This window comes from Acomys minous (assembly GCF_964271855.1).
Source record: "Acomys minous genome assembly, chromosome: 5".
NCBI classification, from domain to species: Eukaryota; Metazoa; Chordata; class Mammalia; order Rodentia; family Muridae; genus Acomys; species Acomys minous.
This window is the reverse complement of record NC_140494.1, coordinates 82878454-82894891: the sequence shown is the minus strand read 5'-3', so window position 1 is coordinate 82894891 and position 16438 is coordinate 82878454. Positions and strand designations below refer to the sequence as shown.

Below are 16438 nucleotides of genomic sequence, written 5' to 3'. Positions count from 1 at the left end.
CTGTCCCCCAGCGTAAGTCAGTACTCCATGGAACTGGACTTGTATGACAATGGGTGGTGTGGGAGACTTCCTTGGATTCTTGTCCTGTGACCATTAACCTTGTTTCCAGACTTTGTCAGCTTATGAATTAGTTCACCTGGCATCTCCTTGGCACTCTAAGCCGTGCTTGATTAGAGGCAGCTGCCTTCCCAGAAAGGCACTTGCATGTCCCCTGCTTGGCATCGCCAGGCACCAGGCAGCAGAGACTCCACTGGCTTCTCAGCTGTCTCTCACTAAAATCACAGGGCACGGGAGACAAGCTGAAGATCTCTCACCGATGGCTTCTCGAGGAGTGCACATGACTTGTGTTTTTTTCTTATTCTTTTTTTTTTCACATTTTGGGAGAGACACAAATGTGTTCACATGGGCATAGCATGGTTTGTTTGTGGGATCAGATCTCCCCTTTTACCATGTGGTACTCTCCCTTACCAGCTGAGCCAGCTCATCTGTCATCTGTATCTTTGGTAATTGTGTTAGGTACAAACAACATATCTAGCTTGAGAAAGGACTGGTGTTTCAGAGGAAATTCCCCATCATCCATACAAAATACTAATTCCAACAAAGTACCTTTAGTTACAGTTTTCATTTGAGAGGAAATATAGCTCTTCTCAGCTGTGTATGTGTGTTTTTTTCCCTCTTAAACATGCGACAGATGAGGATTCATTCACTGGCTTTCAGATGGTGCCAGACCCAATCTACTAAAACATACTTTATTTCAGTGAAAATAATCCCGGCGTCCTGTTTCTTTTCTTTTTTAAAGATTTATTCATCACACAGTATTCTGCCTGCACGTATGGCTGCAGAACAGATAAAGGCACAAGGTCTCACTGAAGATTGTTGTGAGCCACCATGTAGTTGCTGGGAATTGATTTCAGGATCTTTTTGAGGAACAGCCAGTGCTCTTAACCTCTGAGCCATCTCTCCAGGCCGCAATGTCCTGCTTCATATGAACTATTGAACCTGCCATTTCTCTCCATATATTTATTATTATGGCCTACCTTTACCAAAGGAAGGGGAAGGAGGGGAACCCCTGGGAGCCTTGGGCCTTGCTGAAGCTTGTTTTAAGGTTCGAGAGGGAGGACGTTAGAGGGGCTCCTGAAGAGACAGGGAGTGGTGTCCGTACTACACCTCCTGCTGAGTGAGCTGATGGGAGGAACACAGACTAGTAAGGCGCTGTGTAGCCCAAGGACATCTTACACATCTGTGTCCCTGCCACATGTCCTGAGTCAGACCGCTTCCCTAAAGCATATACTAGAGCACTCAGCTTGTAGATGGGAAGGAACAAGCACCCGGCACACAGCAAACATCAGCGTTAGGGAGCTCTTCCGGCCAGGACTCTTTCTAGGCCATGTAGGGAAAAACCAACCAACGGAGCAAACTACTGAGTGCCATGCTCCCCTTGAGACTGTGGTAACGTAGGAAAGCTGTATTATTATGACGTTATTCACACAAAGTAATGTGTGCAGACGTCACCTGAGGAAAGCTGTGATAATGCTGCCCTACACTGCAGTCTTAGGTTGCACAGTGACGGGACACTGTCTTAGTCAGAGCTGACAGAAGCAGTGATGCTTTGTCAGTACATGCGTGTCCTAGTATTTGGGAGGCTGACATGAGAAGATTGTTGCAAATTTGAGGCAAGTTCTAGGCCAGTCACAGCTTCCATTTCATGTGGAGTTAGTTCTGTGGCAGATAACGTGGACTTGTGGATAACACCATGCACAGTGCTCGCTGAGCAGTACTGACCACAGCTGCGTTCCATTTAGCCTGTGAGCTTCTCTTTGGCTTTCTTTCTCCTCTTACCATTGTTTAGAGCCAAGGGCAATATTGTCAAGTAGGTCTGCCAGCAGCAAATGAATGGATAGAGATAGCTTGCTATTTTGTTATCTTTGAACTTGATGGAGATAATTTTTTTCTTTTTCTAACGTTTTTCTTCAAGACAGGGTTTCTCTGAGTAGCCTTGGCTGTCCTGGACTCGCTTTGTAGACCAGGCTGGCCTCGAACTCACAGTTATCCACCTCCCTCTACCTCCCAGAGTGCTGGGATTAGAGGTATATGCCACCATGCCTGGCTTCTTTTCTTTTTCTCTTCTTTTTTGGTTTTTTTAAAATAGTAATTGGTTTCCTAATCATATTCTTTATAAGTTATAGACTTATACAGTCTTTTAGATCATTTTAGTAGCAGATTTCTCAACAATTCACCTAAGAGAGAACACTTCCATTTTTTATGAGATCCCAAAATTAAATTATATAAATTCTGATTTTTGTTTATAAATTATATTTGTATTTATATGGGGCAAATAATAATTCTGTGTATGTATACAGTATATAGTGGTCAAACCAGGTATCCTCAAATAACTAAGCAATCTAAGTATCTCTATACAGTAGAGACACGGGTTCTTCTAGTTATTTTGAAATGGATAATAAATTGTTACAGGAGAGTTTCCTTTCTATTGCTGTGATAAAACACTGCTCAAAAGAAAGTTAAGGGGGGGAAAAAGTTTATTTCACTTTCCAGGTCACAGTCCACCACTGAGGGAGTCAGGTAGGCTTGCTGGCTCACTGGTGGCTCCTGCTCACCTGTCTTTCTCATACAGTTCAGGACCAGCTGCCCAAGGAACGATGCCACTCACAGTGGCCTGGGCCCTTCTGCATCAAGGAAAAAGCAAGACAGTGACCCACAGAGTGATTACAGGACAGTCTGATATGGGCAATCCCTAAATTGACGTGCCCTTCTCAGTGGCACTAGGCTGTGTCAAATGGACGGTAAAAGCAAACTAGGATGATCCATCCTTTACCAGCCTGATGTACAAACATGCCACTTTTAAGCCAACTTTTTACATATTTGTCCCCACGATCTCATATTAATATAAAACACAGTCTGACAGTCTTAAAATCCTTCGGTGCTTTAAAAGTTCGAGGTCCCTTTTAAAAGTTAAAAGCCTCTTAGGTCTGGAGAGATGGCTCAGTGGTTAAGAGCACTTGTTGACTTTCCAGAGGACTGGAATGCAGTTCCCAGCACCTACTTCAAAAGGCTCACAGCTCCACGGGAGCCTGTGTCACCTTCTGGCCACTGTGAGCACCTGCACACATGTGACATACCCACACACAGACATACACGTACTTTTAAGTTTAAATACAAACATCCAAATTCTCTTAACTGTGGTATCCTGCAACATAAAAGTCCCAAAAGGAAAGACTGGGGCATATGCAGTCAGCAATGTAAACTCAGACCCTGTAGCTCCGCATCTAGCCCAGGGACTTACTCACTGCCATTTTCCAGCTACAAATGGCTTGAGCAGCCCCATAGTACACACTCGCAGGCTTGGGCCTGCCCTGCGGTACACCTCCAGTGTCCTTGGCAGACACCCCACTGTCCTGACATCTCTAATATTCTCCACCACACCTGAAGATGTACATTCACCAGTGGTCTCTCCTGGTCTTTCTCGGGGACTTTTTGTCTCAGCCCGATGGCACCGCCCGCTCTCCATGATTTCCACAGTGTTGCATCCTTCATGCTTTCAAAACCAGTACTACGTGGGAACTTTTACAAATTGCCAACTCTGGCTGCCAGCTTGAAATGTAGCATTGCCCGCCTTGGACCGCAGCTTCTGCATGCTGACCCTGTGCACATATTTCCTTCTATTGCCCCAGTGAAACATATTTCATTCAATGGTATTGGTCTTTTATTAATCCTAGCCAATTCTCAGCCTCAACTGATCAGCACATCCTTATTCCATAAGATCTCCCAATGGCCCCATCCCAAGTCTTAGTAGAAGCTTGGCTTCTCTCGGATCCTCACACCCCAGGCCTCCACTGTCTGCATCTCTGCTCTAGCTCCTCTCTGATGCTGGGTAATAACATGGCAGAGAGCACTGCAGAGAGGGAGAGGCTCGTGTCAGCTCACAGGCCACAGTCATCAATGAAGGAAGCCAGGACAGGAACTCCACTGAGAACTTGAGCAGAGACGGTGAGGAATGCTGTTTGCTGGCATGCTTGCTGCCTCATGCTTTGCTTGCTGCTGTGTCTATCCCAGAACAATAGTTAGTAAGCCTCCCTGTATCAATCAGCAGTCGAGACAGCTCTACACAGATCTGACCTCAGGTCAGTATCGTCGGGGGAATCCCTCGATGGAGACACCCTTCTCAGGTGACTCTAGCTGTGTCATGTTGACACTTAAATTAACTGGGACATGTACTCTGCTATGGAGCATGGGAATTGGGTCGGCCTGGTAACTTCCCACTTACCAGCTTCCACTGACTTCTACTCTACTCCCTACTTTTAGGTTTTCTTTTCTTTCTTTCTTTTTCTATTTTGCTCAGTTGGGTTAAAATGCTTCACTTTCTTTCTCTTTCTTTCTTTCTTTCTTTCTTTCTTTCTTTCTTTCTTTCTTTCTTTCTGTCTTTGTGCTTGGCTTATTTTGCTAACTTAATGTCCTCCGTTTCTACCCACTTTTCAGCAGATGACGGGATGAACAATGTCATTTCCTAATAATTCCCAGTTGTTTCTAGTAAGCGGTGTACAAGAAAAATTATAAGAACTTCTATCTTTTACGTATTACTTCCTTCTTTTACACTTAAACATTCTTTAATCCAAAATGTACCTATAACACAGCACCTGCTTAAAAGCTTCTGATAGGCCTTTGTTTCACTACTTTATTGAAAAGAGTGTGTGGTCTAAAACACTTAGAGACAGACCACTGCTTTAGGCCCTTGTATTCTAGGAAGCCTATAGGAAACTAGATCCTTGGGACTCACCCAGACCTTCATCTCAGAATCTATATCAACCTCTTCAGTTCGACTGAGAGTTTATGTAATGGTGATGTGCTGGGCAGTTTACCACAACCACTTGTCTTGAATCAGAGGGACTCACAACCACGTGTAGTGGTTCGTTAACGAATTTTCACTCTTTTAAAATTTCATAGTGTAGTGTCTCTCTCTGTGTGTATATACATGTATGTTTGCACATGTATGCATACACATGCATGTGTGCCACAGCACATATAAGGAGGTCACTGGACAAGTTGGGAAGGGTTTTCTTTGAGTTTCTTTTCTTTTTTTTTTTTTTTTTGGTTTTTCCAGACAGAGTTTGTCTGTGTAGCCTTGGCTGTCCTGGACTCACTTTGTAGACCAGGGTGGCCTCAAACTCATATCTACCTGCCTTCTTCTGCCTCCCAAGTGCTCGGTTTAAGGCCTGCTCCAACCAACATGCCCTGCTGGTATTAGAGTTTCTAGTGCTGTGAGGAGACACTATGACTATGGCAACTCTTATAAAGGAAAGCATTTAATTGGTGGCTGGCTTACATTTTCAGAGATTTATTCCAATGTCATCATGGCTAGAAACATGGCAGTATGCAAGTAGAAATGTTTTGGAGGGGTGCTGAGAGTTCTGTACCTGGATCACCAGGCAGCAGGAAAGACTAAGCAGCACTTGACCTGGCTTGAACATCTGAGACCTCAAAGCCCACCCCCCACCCCACCCCCGCCAGTGACACACTTCCTAAAACAAGGCCACACCTACCTATTACTGCCACTCTTTATTGATACCACCACAAGGAGTCAGTTGTTTACTTCTGTCATATGGATTTCAGGGGACAAGCTTAAGTAGTAAGGCTTCAAAACAAGACTTTAACCACTGAACCATGTGTAGCTGGTATTTGGAGTGGGCAGTCTTTAGGGCTCTATAGTTATAATGCCTTATAGTTTCTCAGCAGTCCCTTAATTAAAAAACTATAGAAACTAAAATTATGCTTAAATTGTTCTATTCTCAGTAAAACTTCATTTTTATTTTTGATAAAATATAATGAGTGTGAATGTAAAGTCAGATGTATTCTCTTTAGATAACTCATTTCTATTTCTTGGTTCCTTTTATTCATTCACTTAGGTAAGTCCTTTTTTTTCCAAATTCTTTTTTAAAGATTTTTTTATTTATTTTATGTATACGAGTGCTCTGTTTTCATGAACACTAGAAAATGGAATCAGATTCCATTACAGATGGTTTTGAGCCACCGTGTGGTTGCTGGGAATTGAGCTTAGGACTTTTGGCAGAGCAGCAGCCTGTGCTCCTAACAGCTGAGCTATCTCTCCAATGCCCCGCCTCCCAACCCTAAGTACATTTCAAAAGTATTTCAAGTCTTTCCCCCCTCCTTAATATGAGATTATTGGGGCCAAAACGATGGCTTTAGTGGCCAGGGCCAGACTTGAGTTCAGTTTCCGGCGCTCATGTTTGGCACTCCCAGGCACCTGTTGCTCCTCCAAGACAGTGGATATCCTCTTGTGGATTCTGCAGGGCAGCTGCACTCAGACACACGAACAATGGTAGTGCGCACAGAACTGCAAACTTATAAAGCTTAGTCTTGCCCAGTGATTATTTTGTTTCTTTTGGAACACTTATTATATAATCAAAGGATGGTTAGTTACTGCACAAGAAATGATTAGTGAACATTTTCCCCCACAGTGTTCCTCTAGAAGATTTTATAAGGTAGCTTTTTAAAAAAGTAAGTGCTAGGTGAAGTTCTGACCAGTCCTGAGCAGAAACTGAAGTTTCTCCAGTTTGTTGAACTGGAGAAAAGGATGACTGGAAGTCACTAACAACTCTTAGTGAGAAAATAACCACACCTAGGGAAATATTTTTGCTAAGTTTAAGTTATGTGTTGAGTACTCTGCTAGGCAGCAAGTATGTGAGTATGGGGAGGCAGTCTTCTACAGAAACTTGCTTTACACAGGGATAGGAGTGCTGGTACACTCACATGTCTGTTCACCTCTTTCCCACAGAGAGTATAAATTTGAGCAGCTCAGAGAAATTTCACTTTCTGACACAAATAGTATCTTTTAAAAAATTTTTATTGATTTATTCATATTACATCTCAATGGTTATCCCATCCCTTGTATCCTCCCATTCCTTCCTCCCTCCCATTTCCCCCTTACTCCCCTCCCCTATGACTGTGACTGAGGGGGACTTTCTCCCCCTGTATATGCTTATAGGGTATCAAGTCTCTTCTTGGTAGCCTGCTATGCTTCCTCTGAGTGCCACCAGGTCTCCCTATCCAGGGGATGTGGTCAAATATGGGGCACCAGAGTTCCTGTGAAAGTCAGTCCCCACTCTCCACTCAACTGTGGAGAATGTCCTGTCCATTGGCTAGATCTGGGTAGGGGTTTGAAGTTTACTGCACGTATTGTCCTTGGCTGGTGCCATAGTACAAATAGTATCTTAACTGATGTTAAGTTGCCACCATTTAAAATAAGGTTTCATAGAAATCTGTTTTCTTTGAAGGGGATTAAAACAGGGTCTTATTATACAGTCCTTGAGCTCATGACTCTCCTGCCTCAGCCTTTCAAATACTGGAATTTTGGGCACATGCCTCTGGCTGGCTCATTCCATAGGACCTCATGAAATGTTCCAGCACCTGATCCTGACTGCTCTGTCACCTCTGCTGCAGTGTCCCCACAGATTCTTTTCTCATCATTAGTTCCTAATGGGCTCCAAGTGTCCCCCCCTTCTGCCCCAGCACTGAGTTCTGCTAGGTCTTTGTGGGTATAGCAGCTTTCCTAGCCCTCATCAGTGCAGACTAGACTGGGCATTTTAAAGGCACTTGAGGCACAGAGGGAGATGATAGTATTACAGATTGTGTGAGCTGAGGCATGCTCTGGCGTCTCCCTTGGCCTAGGTAATCAGTGTTTGCTGCATAGCCTTGGAATATCATGGAACTGAACTCACCTAATTTTTGCATCTTCCATTTTTGTTATATAATGTTTACCATGAAGACTTGCCGATTCCATGATATGCACTGACAAAATCTCAAACACTGTGTCCTTAACACTTAGTGAGGGGTTTAAGGGTATTGTCCCTTTAAACTCAATCACATGGTAAGCGCTGATCTAAGCATATGCCAGCGTTCAGGTTCTAGTCTTGTCTTTAAGATGAATGCTTTCCGTGATCTCTAGGCAGAACATCGTCTGTTTCAACTCGAAGAAGGCATAGAAGCTCTGGAAGCTGCCATTGAGTTCAAGAGTGAGAGCATCCAGTGTCGCCAGAACTCGCTCAAAGATTTCAATAAGGTACCTTTCCAAGGAACAACACTTTTCTTACAAGGAAGCGTCAAGTTACCTCAATTTACACTGAATTTTAAAAGTGAAATGCTCAAAGATTTAGTGGTCAACTAAATGTAAGCATGGCTTCCTGTTATAGAGTGAGTGTTAGCAGAAAGTTTGTGAATTATCCAAATAAGCTTAGCATTGAGGAGGTTAACACTGAGAGTCCCCTCAGAGGAGGTCTAGACAACTTAACTGGTAACCTTCTTTATTATTTCTTGATGCTAAATTTAAATGCTGTTTTTGAAGTGTCTAGGGTCCTGCAGGTTTTGGTGTCTTCCCTCCATTTCTATGAAGAGGGTAAAGCTGTGTGTTTCCTGCCATTCTCACCATGCTGAGTGAGTGAAGTGGAGATGCAGCGGTGCTCTGCTGTATTGATAAAACTGAGGTTTATTAATCTGTGTTGCTGAAGTCCATTGGACTATTTTACAAAAAAAATGTCAGTTTACTGATACAGAGATACTTTGTAGTATGGAGAATCATGTTCATATAACGTCTAATATTTTTGCACTTAACACCATGAAGGCTTCTCCCCAAAAATATATTGAATTAATAAGAGGATCTAATAATTGATACAAAGTAAAACAAAGACTTTTTCCGAAATCTAATTGTATGAAATGAAGAGCTCAGAACAACAAATGAATGAAATGTTAAGTGGTCTCCCACCCCTGGCATGTGTGATCCGCAGCAGGCAGCAGCCACTCCTGATGGCACTGACTGTGCTTGGCGTGTGTCCAGGCTCAGGGACAGAGTCTCTGAGGGTGTCCTGGGGGCGCTTAGCCCAAGGCTTCTAGCTAAGGCGCTCTGTAGATGTGAGCGTTGTTTTGATGAGAGTATTTGAGAATCCTATCAGGTTCTACCACACAGACACTGTCCACAGGGCTCTACTTCCCACCAACACAGCAGACCTCAGCAGACAAAATACACAGTCTGAAATGGAACCTCTGTGTGTACAGTCACAATATTTTTTACTTAAAACAGTAATATGTAGATGTTGTAAGAATATAAACATTGCTAAATATTCATGTAGACTTGAAAAACAGTTATAGAACTATAGGCAGGCATGGAAGCACTTGTCTATGCATTTCTAGCATTTAGGAGGCAAGTTCAAGGCCAACCAGGGCAATATAGTAAAAGCATGTCTCCAGAATAAAAGAGAAGCAAGAAACAAAATGATATGTTCCTAACTACAGAAATCTTATCTAAGAAGTTGGAGTGGGAGTGTCTATTAGTGCAATATCATGAAGAAAGTGAAAATATTACAGCCAGGCATGGTGGTGAATGTCTTTAATCCTAGCCCTCGGGAGGCAGAGGCAGGTGGATCGCTATGAGTTCAAGCCTGGTCTATATAGCAAGTCCAGGACAGCCAAGGCTACATAGAGAAACCCTGTTTCTAAAAACCAAAAAAGAAAAGAAAAACAAAACAAAAAACAAAAAAAAAAAAAAAAGGAAAAAAAAAAGGAAAGTGAAAATATTACTAATTCAGAATTTTGGCAAATTCAAATGTTGTTAGGCTGTTCATAGTCATCTTTTAAAGCCTTTGCCTCAGCATCCGCCCAGCACACCCTTTATAGAGCAGGTGAGATAATATTGAGGTTAGGTAGCTTCATCTTCATGCAGTCCAAGGAAACAGGGTTTCATCTGTTGTTAGGCTGCATAAAGTACACTTAAGAAAGTCAAAAAATATGTTTGATAGGTGATGAATTTGCGAGAAGCTGAACAAAAACAAGAGTTGCTGAATAAAGAGATGGAGATGAAGGTTTTGGAGTGGGATAATATCGTCCGTGAGTTAGAATCTGCACTGGAACATGTGCGATTGCAGTGTGACCGAAGACTGGCCGTCCAGCAGGAGGAACACGAACACAAGATGCAGTTGTTGCTACGTCATTTCAAAGGTAGCTCCCTCCCTAGTGTTAGCTGAAGGTGACGGGGTAGGGGACACACTGAGGGAGGGAGCCGGCCAGAGTGTGACCAGCCAGTGTGAGCACAGAGTGACAATTTACATCTGTGCCTACCACATTTGGTGTAGTTCAAAGATGACTCGTGTTTGAAGTGCCATCCCTGCTGCCTGCTCCCAGACTCCCAGCAACCCCTGTAGTAACTAACTGTGGGTTTGTTGTTAAACTGGCTTTTGTGTGGAAATATAAAACAACTTGTTTGTTTCGCATAGAGATGGAAGTGATAGGTTCTGTTGTAATTCCCAGTTACAGTTCTTTTTTTTTTTTTTAAAGATTTATTTATTATGTACACAATGTTGTGTTCACATGTAACACCTGCACACCAGAAGAGGGTGCCAGATCATACTATAGGTGGCTGTGAGCCACCATGTGGTTGCCGGGAATTGAACTCAGGTCCTTGGGAAGAGCAGCCATTGCTCTTAACCTCTGAGCTACCTCTCCAGCCCCAATATAGTTCCTGTTATAATTTTCAGTGTAAAGTTTTATGCATTAAGGTAAAATTGATGGGTACATAGTATTACTAGTGATCAACGGCAGCCCAACAATAGATTCTGGTGTAGAAAGACAGGTGTCACAATAGGCTCCTCACATTACGTGACAACATGGCTGATATCCAAACAGGTACTGCGACAGCTCCATCATTGCTAGCTAGGTGTGCTTCGGCTTCAGGGCAGGCTGCTCCGACCTGATGCTCAAATGAGCTAAAGAGGCTTGAGAGAAGCAACCCGAAGAAGCAGAAAGTTGGAAAACATAAATTTGGGTGTTTAGGAAACGACAGTAAGTTAATTTTACAAAGTTAATTAGCAACTTCTTTGCCTAATAAACAGGATTTCCCTGGGCAGAATCCCACACACCACTGCACTGGAGCATGTCCTGCTCTTTCTGTAGCTATCTATGCTTAAATGCTTAAAAAGAGATAACAGAGTAGAGCCTTTGCGGTGTTGAGATGACTAGGAAGCCATAGCTCCTTCAGCAGAGTGCTTACAGAGCACACAGGGAGCAGTGAGCCCCTTCCTGGCACCTCTTACACTCAATATACTGTGTCTCACAAACCATCAATAAAAATCAAATTGTTTCTATATACATGCATCCAGGTTATACACAATAGTTATAGCAACAGTTGTAAATTTTCTAATTTCCACTGCAGTAGTATGGGGAATAATGTTGATGAACTCTGTGTGGTTTTGGCTGGTTGGCCTTTTTGGTGTTGGTGCCGAAGAGCAAGCCTGGGGCCTTGCACGTGTTAGTCATGCATTCTACCACTTAAATGTTACTGATTTTGAGTAAACTTTTAAAGCAAGATGATGGGTTAGGTAAGATAAACTCCTAAAAATACCTGATACTAGATTTATCATTATAGAACAAAGGTACATATTGTAAGTAACAATTGTAAGTCTGGCTTTTGACCTTCCCTATATCCAGAGTTCTAATCTACTGCAAACTTGACATATTAGCACAGGTGATTGACAGAGTTCTACACACACGAGGTTTTGGGTTTTTGTTTCTTTGTTTTTTAGAGGAAATGCCTCTTTAAAAGCTTGAGTTGTGAACAGGAAGTGGCTGGCAGATAGTAGGTAGAAAAGGAAATAAAGGGATCAATCCTTTGAAAAAAGTTTTATAAGCAAAACAATACATGCTATGGCTGAAAAAGTCCTTCAGGGAACATGCTTCCAACTCTTTAAAATGAGTCTAGAGCTACACTAAAGTAAGTTTGAATCATTTGTTTAAAGCCAAGGTTAAATGTAAATTTTTACTTTGTAGAGCCAGACGGAGAAGGCATTATAGGAACCTTTAAAAAATATGAGGACAAAATCCAGCAGCTGGAAAAAGATCTGTCCTTCTATAAGAAACCCAGGAAACATGAACTACTACTGATCCACAGACAACAGACACAACAGACACAAAGATGGCGTAAGCAGTGGCTTCTAAAGTCTACCACACATTGTAGTCACTACGAAGATGAATCCTCGAGCAGCAGTCGGTACCCGGAGAAGGCAGCCAGGCCTCTTAGTCTCAGCAACCATACGTGAGACAGGGACAAGCCCACTCGGGATCTTCCTGTTATTTGTCACGTGTGCATTTATGTGGGAGGAGACATGGCAGGGGTCAGAGGACTCAACCTGAAGCAGCCAGTTCTCTCCTTCAAGGCAAGCTCCAGGCTGAGGGAGAAGCTAAGGATATCCTGTGTGGGCCTCAGTGTACACCCTGCTGAAATTCTGGCCTAAGGTGTCCTAAGCGCTCAACAGTGCATGCTAAAGTTGGCAGTTATTTTATCAACAAGTGACTATATGGATTTCCCGTAAGCAAATGTTTGATATTAGATGTTATCATTGAAGACTTCTGAGGTTTTAACTCTTCACTCTTAATCATTCACTAACGGGTGTGCTCTGACTTCCACTCTGATAGTGGGAGTTGTGGCACACTCACAGAGTACAGACGGGTAACGGAACACTGCTGTCACACTAGGGGCCGGCCAAGTGTGTGTGTGTGATGGTGTGGTGCCTGGAGATAAGGGCAGAGCCGGCGTTGTCCAGAGTTGGCTGTACTTGGTCAGGACTTGGAATTAACCAGTGATGAGTGAACCAGAGGACAGATATAAGAGAGAGATCAGAGGGGCTGGAGAGATGGCTTCACTGGTTTCGAGCTCATATTGTGCTTGCAGAGGACCCAAGTTCAGTTCCCAGCACCCATGCCGGGTGGGTCATAACTGCCTGTAAGTCCAGCTTCAGGGAATCTGACACCCTCTTCTTGCCTCCTCATGTACACACATGATGCCCATACATAAATGCAGATAAAACTCTCATATACATAAAAATGAGTAACTTTTCAGGCTAGAAAGGTGGCTTAGCAGTTAAAAACTTTGCCTACTCAGAGAAACTAGGCTTGGTGCCCAGCACCCACATGGTGGCTCAGTCCTTTGTAACTCTAGACCCAAAGGATATGATACCCTCTTCTGCTCTCTGAAGACATCCTAGATACACATTAGGCACCGTATATACACATTAGGTACACAGACACACATGCAGGCAAACACCCACATACATAAAATAAAATATTGAATTACATTAAACTTGAAAATAGTAACTATTTCTCTAAAGACATTTCAGAGACACAAAAAGTTCTCATAGATTTCTACGGAGAATAGTAAAATCACTGGATGATTTTTTTAACTTTAATGGGTTAAAAAATCTGTAAGTGAATCAAGACTAAGTCACAGTCACACAGCTGTCTGTCTCAAGTGTCTCATATGTGTAGTGATAATGATTTAGTTTGTTAGGCTGTTGTGGCAAAAGTACCTGGCTTTGAGAATGTGGCGTTTGCTTTGTTTTGTCTTGTGTGGGGTTCTGTCTAGATCGTGATGCTGGAGATGGAGTCCTGAATCCAGAAGAGGCGGCTGTGCTTTCTGAAGAAGTAAAAAGGGCATCTGGAACTCAAAGTACAAAGTTGGATGGAGGAGAAACAGAATTAGACAATTGTTCAAGCGGCTTAAAAACCCAACCACTGCCCCAGAAGATTCTGGAAGATGGCGCAGACTCACGGCCAGTCTGTGGCTCGTCAGCACCCTCCATTGGCCAACTGTTGAGCAACGCGGATAAACCAGAGGACCATCCCTTCCCACAGTTCCAGAGTCCACCGCCATCCCAATTTCAGCCCTTGAGAAGTATCGGGCAGCTTCAAGGTGTCAAGCCTGTCAAATTGTGCCGCAGAGAATTACGTCAGATTTCTGCCGTGGGGCTGTCATTATGTCGCTCCAGTCTTGGAGCTGGGGTCCAGTCAGCAACTGCCAATTCTCTTGAAGTATATGAGGAAGCCTAGTGACTTCAAAGCATCGGCATTGAACAAAAAGCTTTTAGTTAATTATGTGAAAAGACCCATTTTTCTAACTTACAGAATTAAAGCTCAGGGTCATGAGCTCTTTTCTGGGATAAAGAACAGGGAGGTTGACACTACTCTGGTGTACAATAGTGTATTTTTGGGCTTATTATTTCATAAGTGTATCCTTGAATGCTTGGTACAGTGAACTATTTCTACTTATAAGTATGCTTAAGAACTTTCCCAGGCATATTTGTTTTATTTTTCAAAAAAGTTTGAAGAACAAATTTAAGATTAAAACATATTATTTTATAATATAAAGTCATATTATAGAAGTACATTATAAACCTGAACATTTGAATGTTAAAGTACAAGTATGTTGCTGTTTTTTAAAGGTCCAGATAAACCCCGATTGCGCCAGAGTTACATACCTGCTGTGAATGCTTAGTATAATGAAAATATTTGTGAGAGTTAAGCCTGTGGGCTGAGGTGCAGGACAGTGGTCAGGACCCACAGAGATGGCATGTCAGCCTTAACTCTTAACATGGTAGCTTTTGTTTTTATAGTTAATTTTATATTCTTCCTTTATTAATACAATACAATGCAAAATTTCCCCTTCATCCTGCCCTATGCACTCTGCATTACCTGTCATACAATGCCAGAGTTGTGAGAAATGTCTGCAACTTCCTGGAATAAGGAAATCGATCATAGAGTAGCACAAATGTCTACAGCGCCCTGGACAGGAAAATGATCACAGAGTAACGCACAAGTCGTTCATTGCTCTAAGGAATGAAGGTACGCGTGAGCAGAGTGGCTGTGTGCAGCGTGTGGGTAGCACATCTGTCCACCAGGCTGAAAGCTGAGGCTTCCAGCCTTGCAAGCTCCATGGCATTGGGTGTAAACATGTGTATGATCTTGCTAAAATTTCTCTTCAGTTTTTCTGGTTCAATTAAATGCACAATCCGTTATTTCCTACCATATTTGTCTATAGCAGGCAACATCTCACTATAATGCCCTGAAGTATTGTTTTGTCTCTTTTCCCATACTTTCACGTGTAAACCAGAGCTGGTCTGTGGGACTAATTAGAGCCAGGAGCAAAACTCAGCTCCCACTGACTTCTCTCCACACCTACTTCCTCACTGACTCCATTGCTTAACATGTGTCTGTGTCTACACACACACACACACACACACACACACTACCATACACGAGTCTCAAGCTGGGTATGGTGCCACATGCCTTTAATCACAGGACCTAGAGGCAGAGGCAGGTTGCTGTTAACCTGCTTTATACAATGAGCTCTAGGACAAGACTACAGAGACCATGTCTCAAAACAAAAAACAAAAAACAGCCCAATTATATATTAGTTAATATCTTTTTATTAATGCAGGTCCTAATTATAAATTTCTTTAAGTTTAAATAATGTGCTATGCCTTAATAATTCATTCAAGAAAGGTTTTGATACTAGACTCCTTCTTGCTTAGGAAATTAAAACATTTTTTACCTCTGGAAACAAAAACTTTGTTCAATTAACAGAGCAACAGAAGTTATATAAAACTACAATGATTTCATCAGATAGTACAAATGTGAATTGATTTCCAGGTAGAAAGGGTATGCTTTCTCTGTTTTTTATTAAACACTTAATTTGTATCTTGTATATGGTTTGATAAATTTCATTCACATTTGTTTTATTTTTCAAAAAAAGTTTGAACAAATTTACGACTAAAACATCCTTAAAACATATATTATTTTATAATATAAAGTCATATTATAAAAGTACATTATAAACCTGAACATTTGAATGTTAAAGTACAAGTATGTTGCTGTTTTTTTAAGGTCCAGATAAACCCCGATTGTGCCAGAGTTACATACCTGCTGTGAATGCTTAGTATAATGAAAATATTTGTGAGAGTTAAGCCTGTGGGCTGAGGTGCAGGACAGTGGTCAGGACCCACAGAGATGGCATGTCAGCCTTAACTCTTAACATGGTAGCTTTTGTTTTTATAGTTAATTTTATATTCTTCATTTATTAATACAATACAATGCAAAATTTCCCCTTCATCCTGCCCAAAAATGTATAAGTTATGTCTCAAACAGTGTAATCTAGATGTAAATAGCTCATTCTAACTAGGTCAGCAGCTTATAATCAAACATAAGGTGCTTCCTCCCCAGTGCAAATACAGTTACACATTGTCATGTGTTTCCCGTGGGTGTGTGTGCTTGCATGTGCTCCCTTGTGCATACTCACTGTGCATGTGCCTTTACCACTTTACAGATAGTTTTTTGACAAAGGGCCTCCTCACAGAACTTGTCACTATTTAGCCTGGCTAGCCAGCAAGAACCCCAAGATGGACTTGTCTTTGCCCCACCCCTATCTCACACTGGGGATATAGTCAAACACCCCCATACCTGGATTTTTTTTTGTGGGTGCCAAGGATCTGAACTCATTTCCTCATGCTTAAGCCACAAGCATTTTACTCACTGGGCCATCTCCATAGCCTGAGTTTCTCTGTATAGATAAAATGTTTTTTTTTATTTGTGT

General features: G+C 42.2%; 2 protein-coding genes across 3 annotated transcripts in view; one reads left to right on the top strand and one right to left on the bottom strand.

Moving 5' to 3' along the window:
- LOC311598215 (kinesin-like protein KIF27) overlaps nt 1–14236 on the top strand; it is a 37016-nt gene extending 22780 nt beyond the window's left edge. Inside the window, exons 8-10 of one of the 2 annotated variants that reach the window (XM_084783227.1) lie at nt 7979–8092; nt 9822–10020; nt 13436–14236. In XM_084783227.1, coding sequence (XP_084639353.1) covers nt 7979–8092; nt 9822–10020; nt 13436–13899 — 777 coding nt within the window. In that variant the 3' untranslated portion in view covers nt 13900–14236. The remainder of the gene's footprint in view (nt 1–7978; nt 8093–9821; nt 10021–13435) is intronic. The other variant, XM_084783226.1, reaches the window with a different exon arrangement.
- LOC311597496 (olfactory receptor 7D4-like) overlaps nt 1–16438 on the bottom strand; it is a gene marked incomplete at both ends in the record, with an annotated part of 336911 nt that overhangs the window by 128075 nt on the left and 192398 nt on the right. The window lies entirely within an intron of this gene.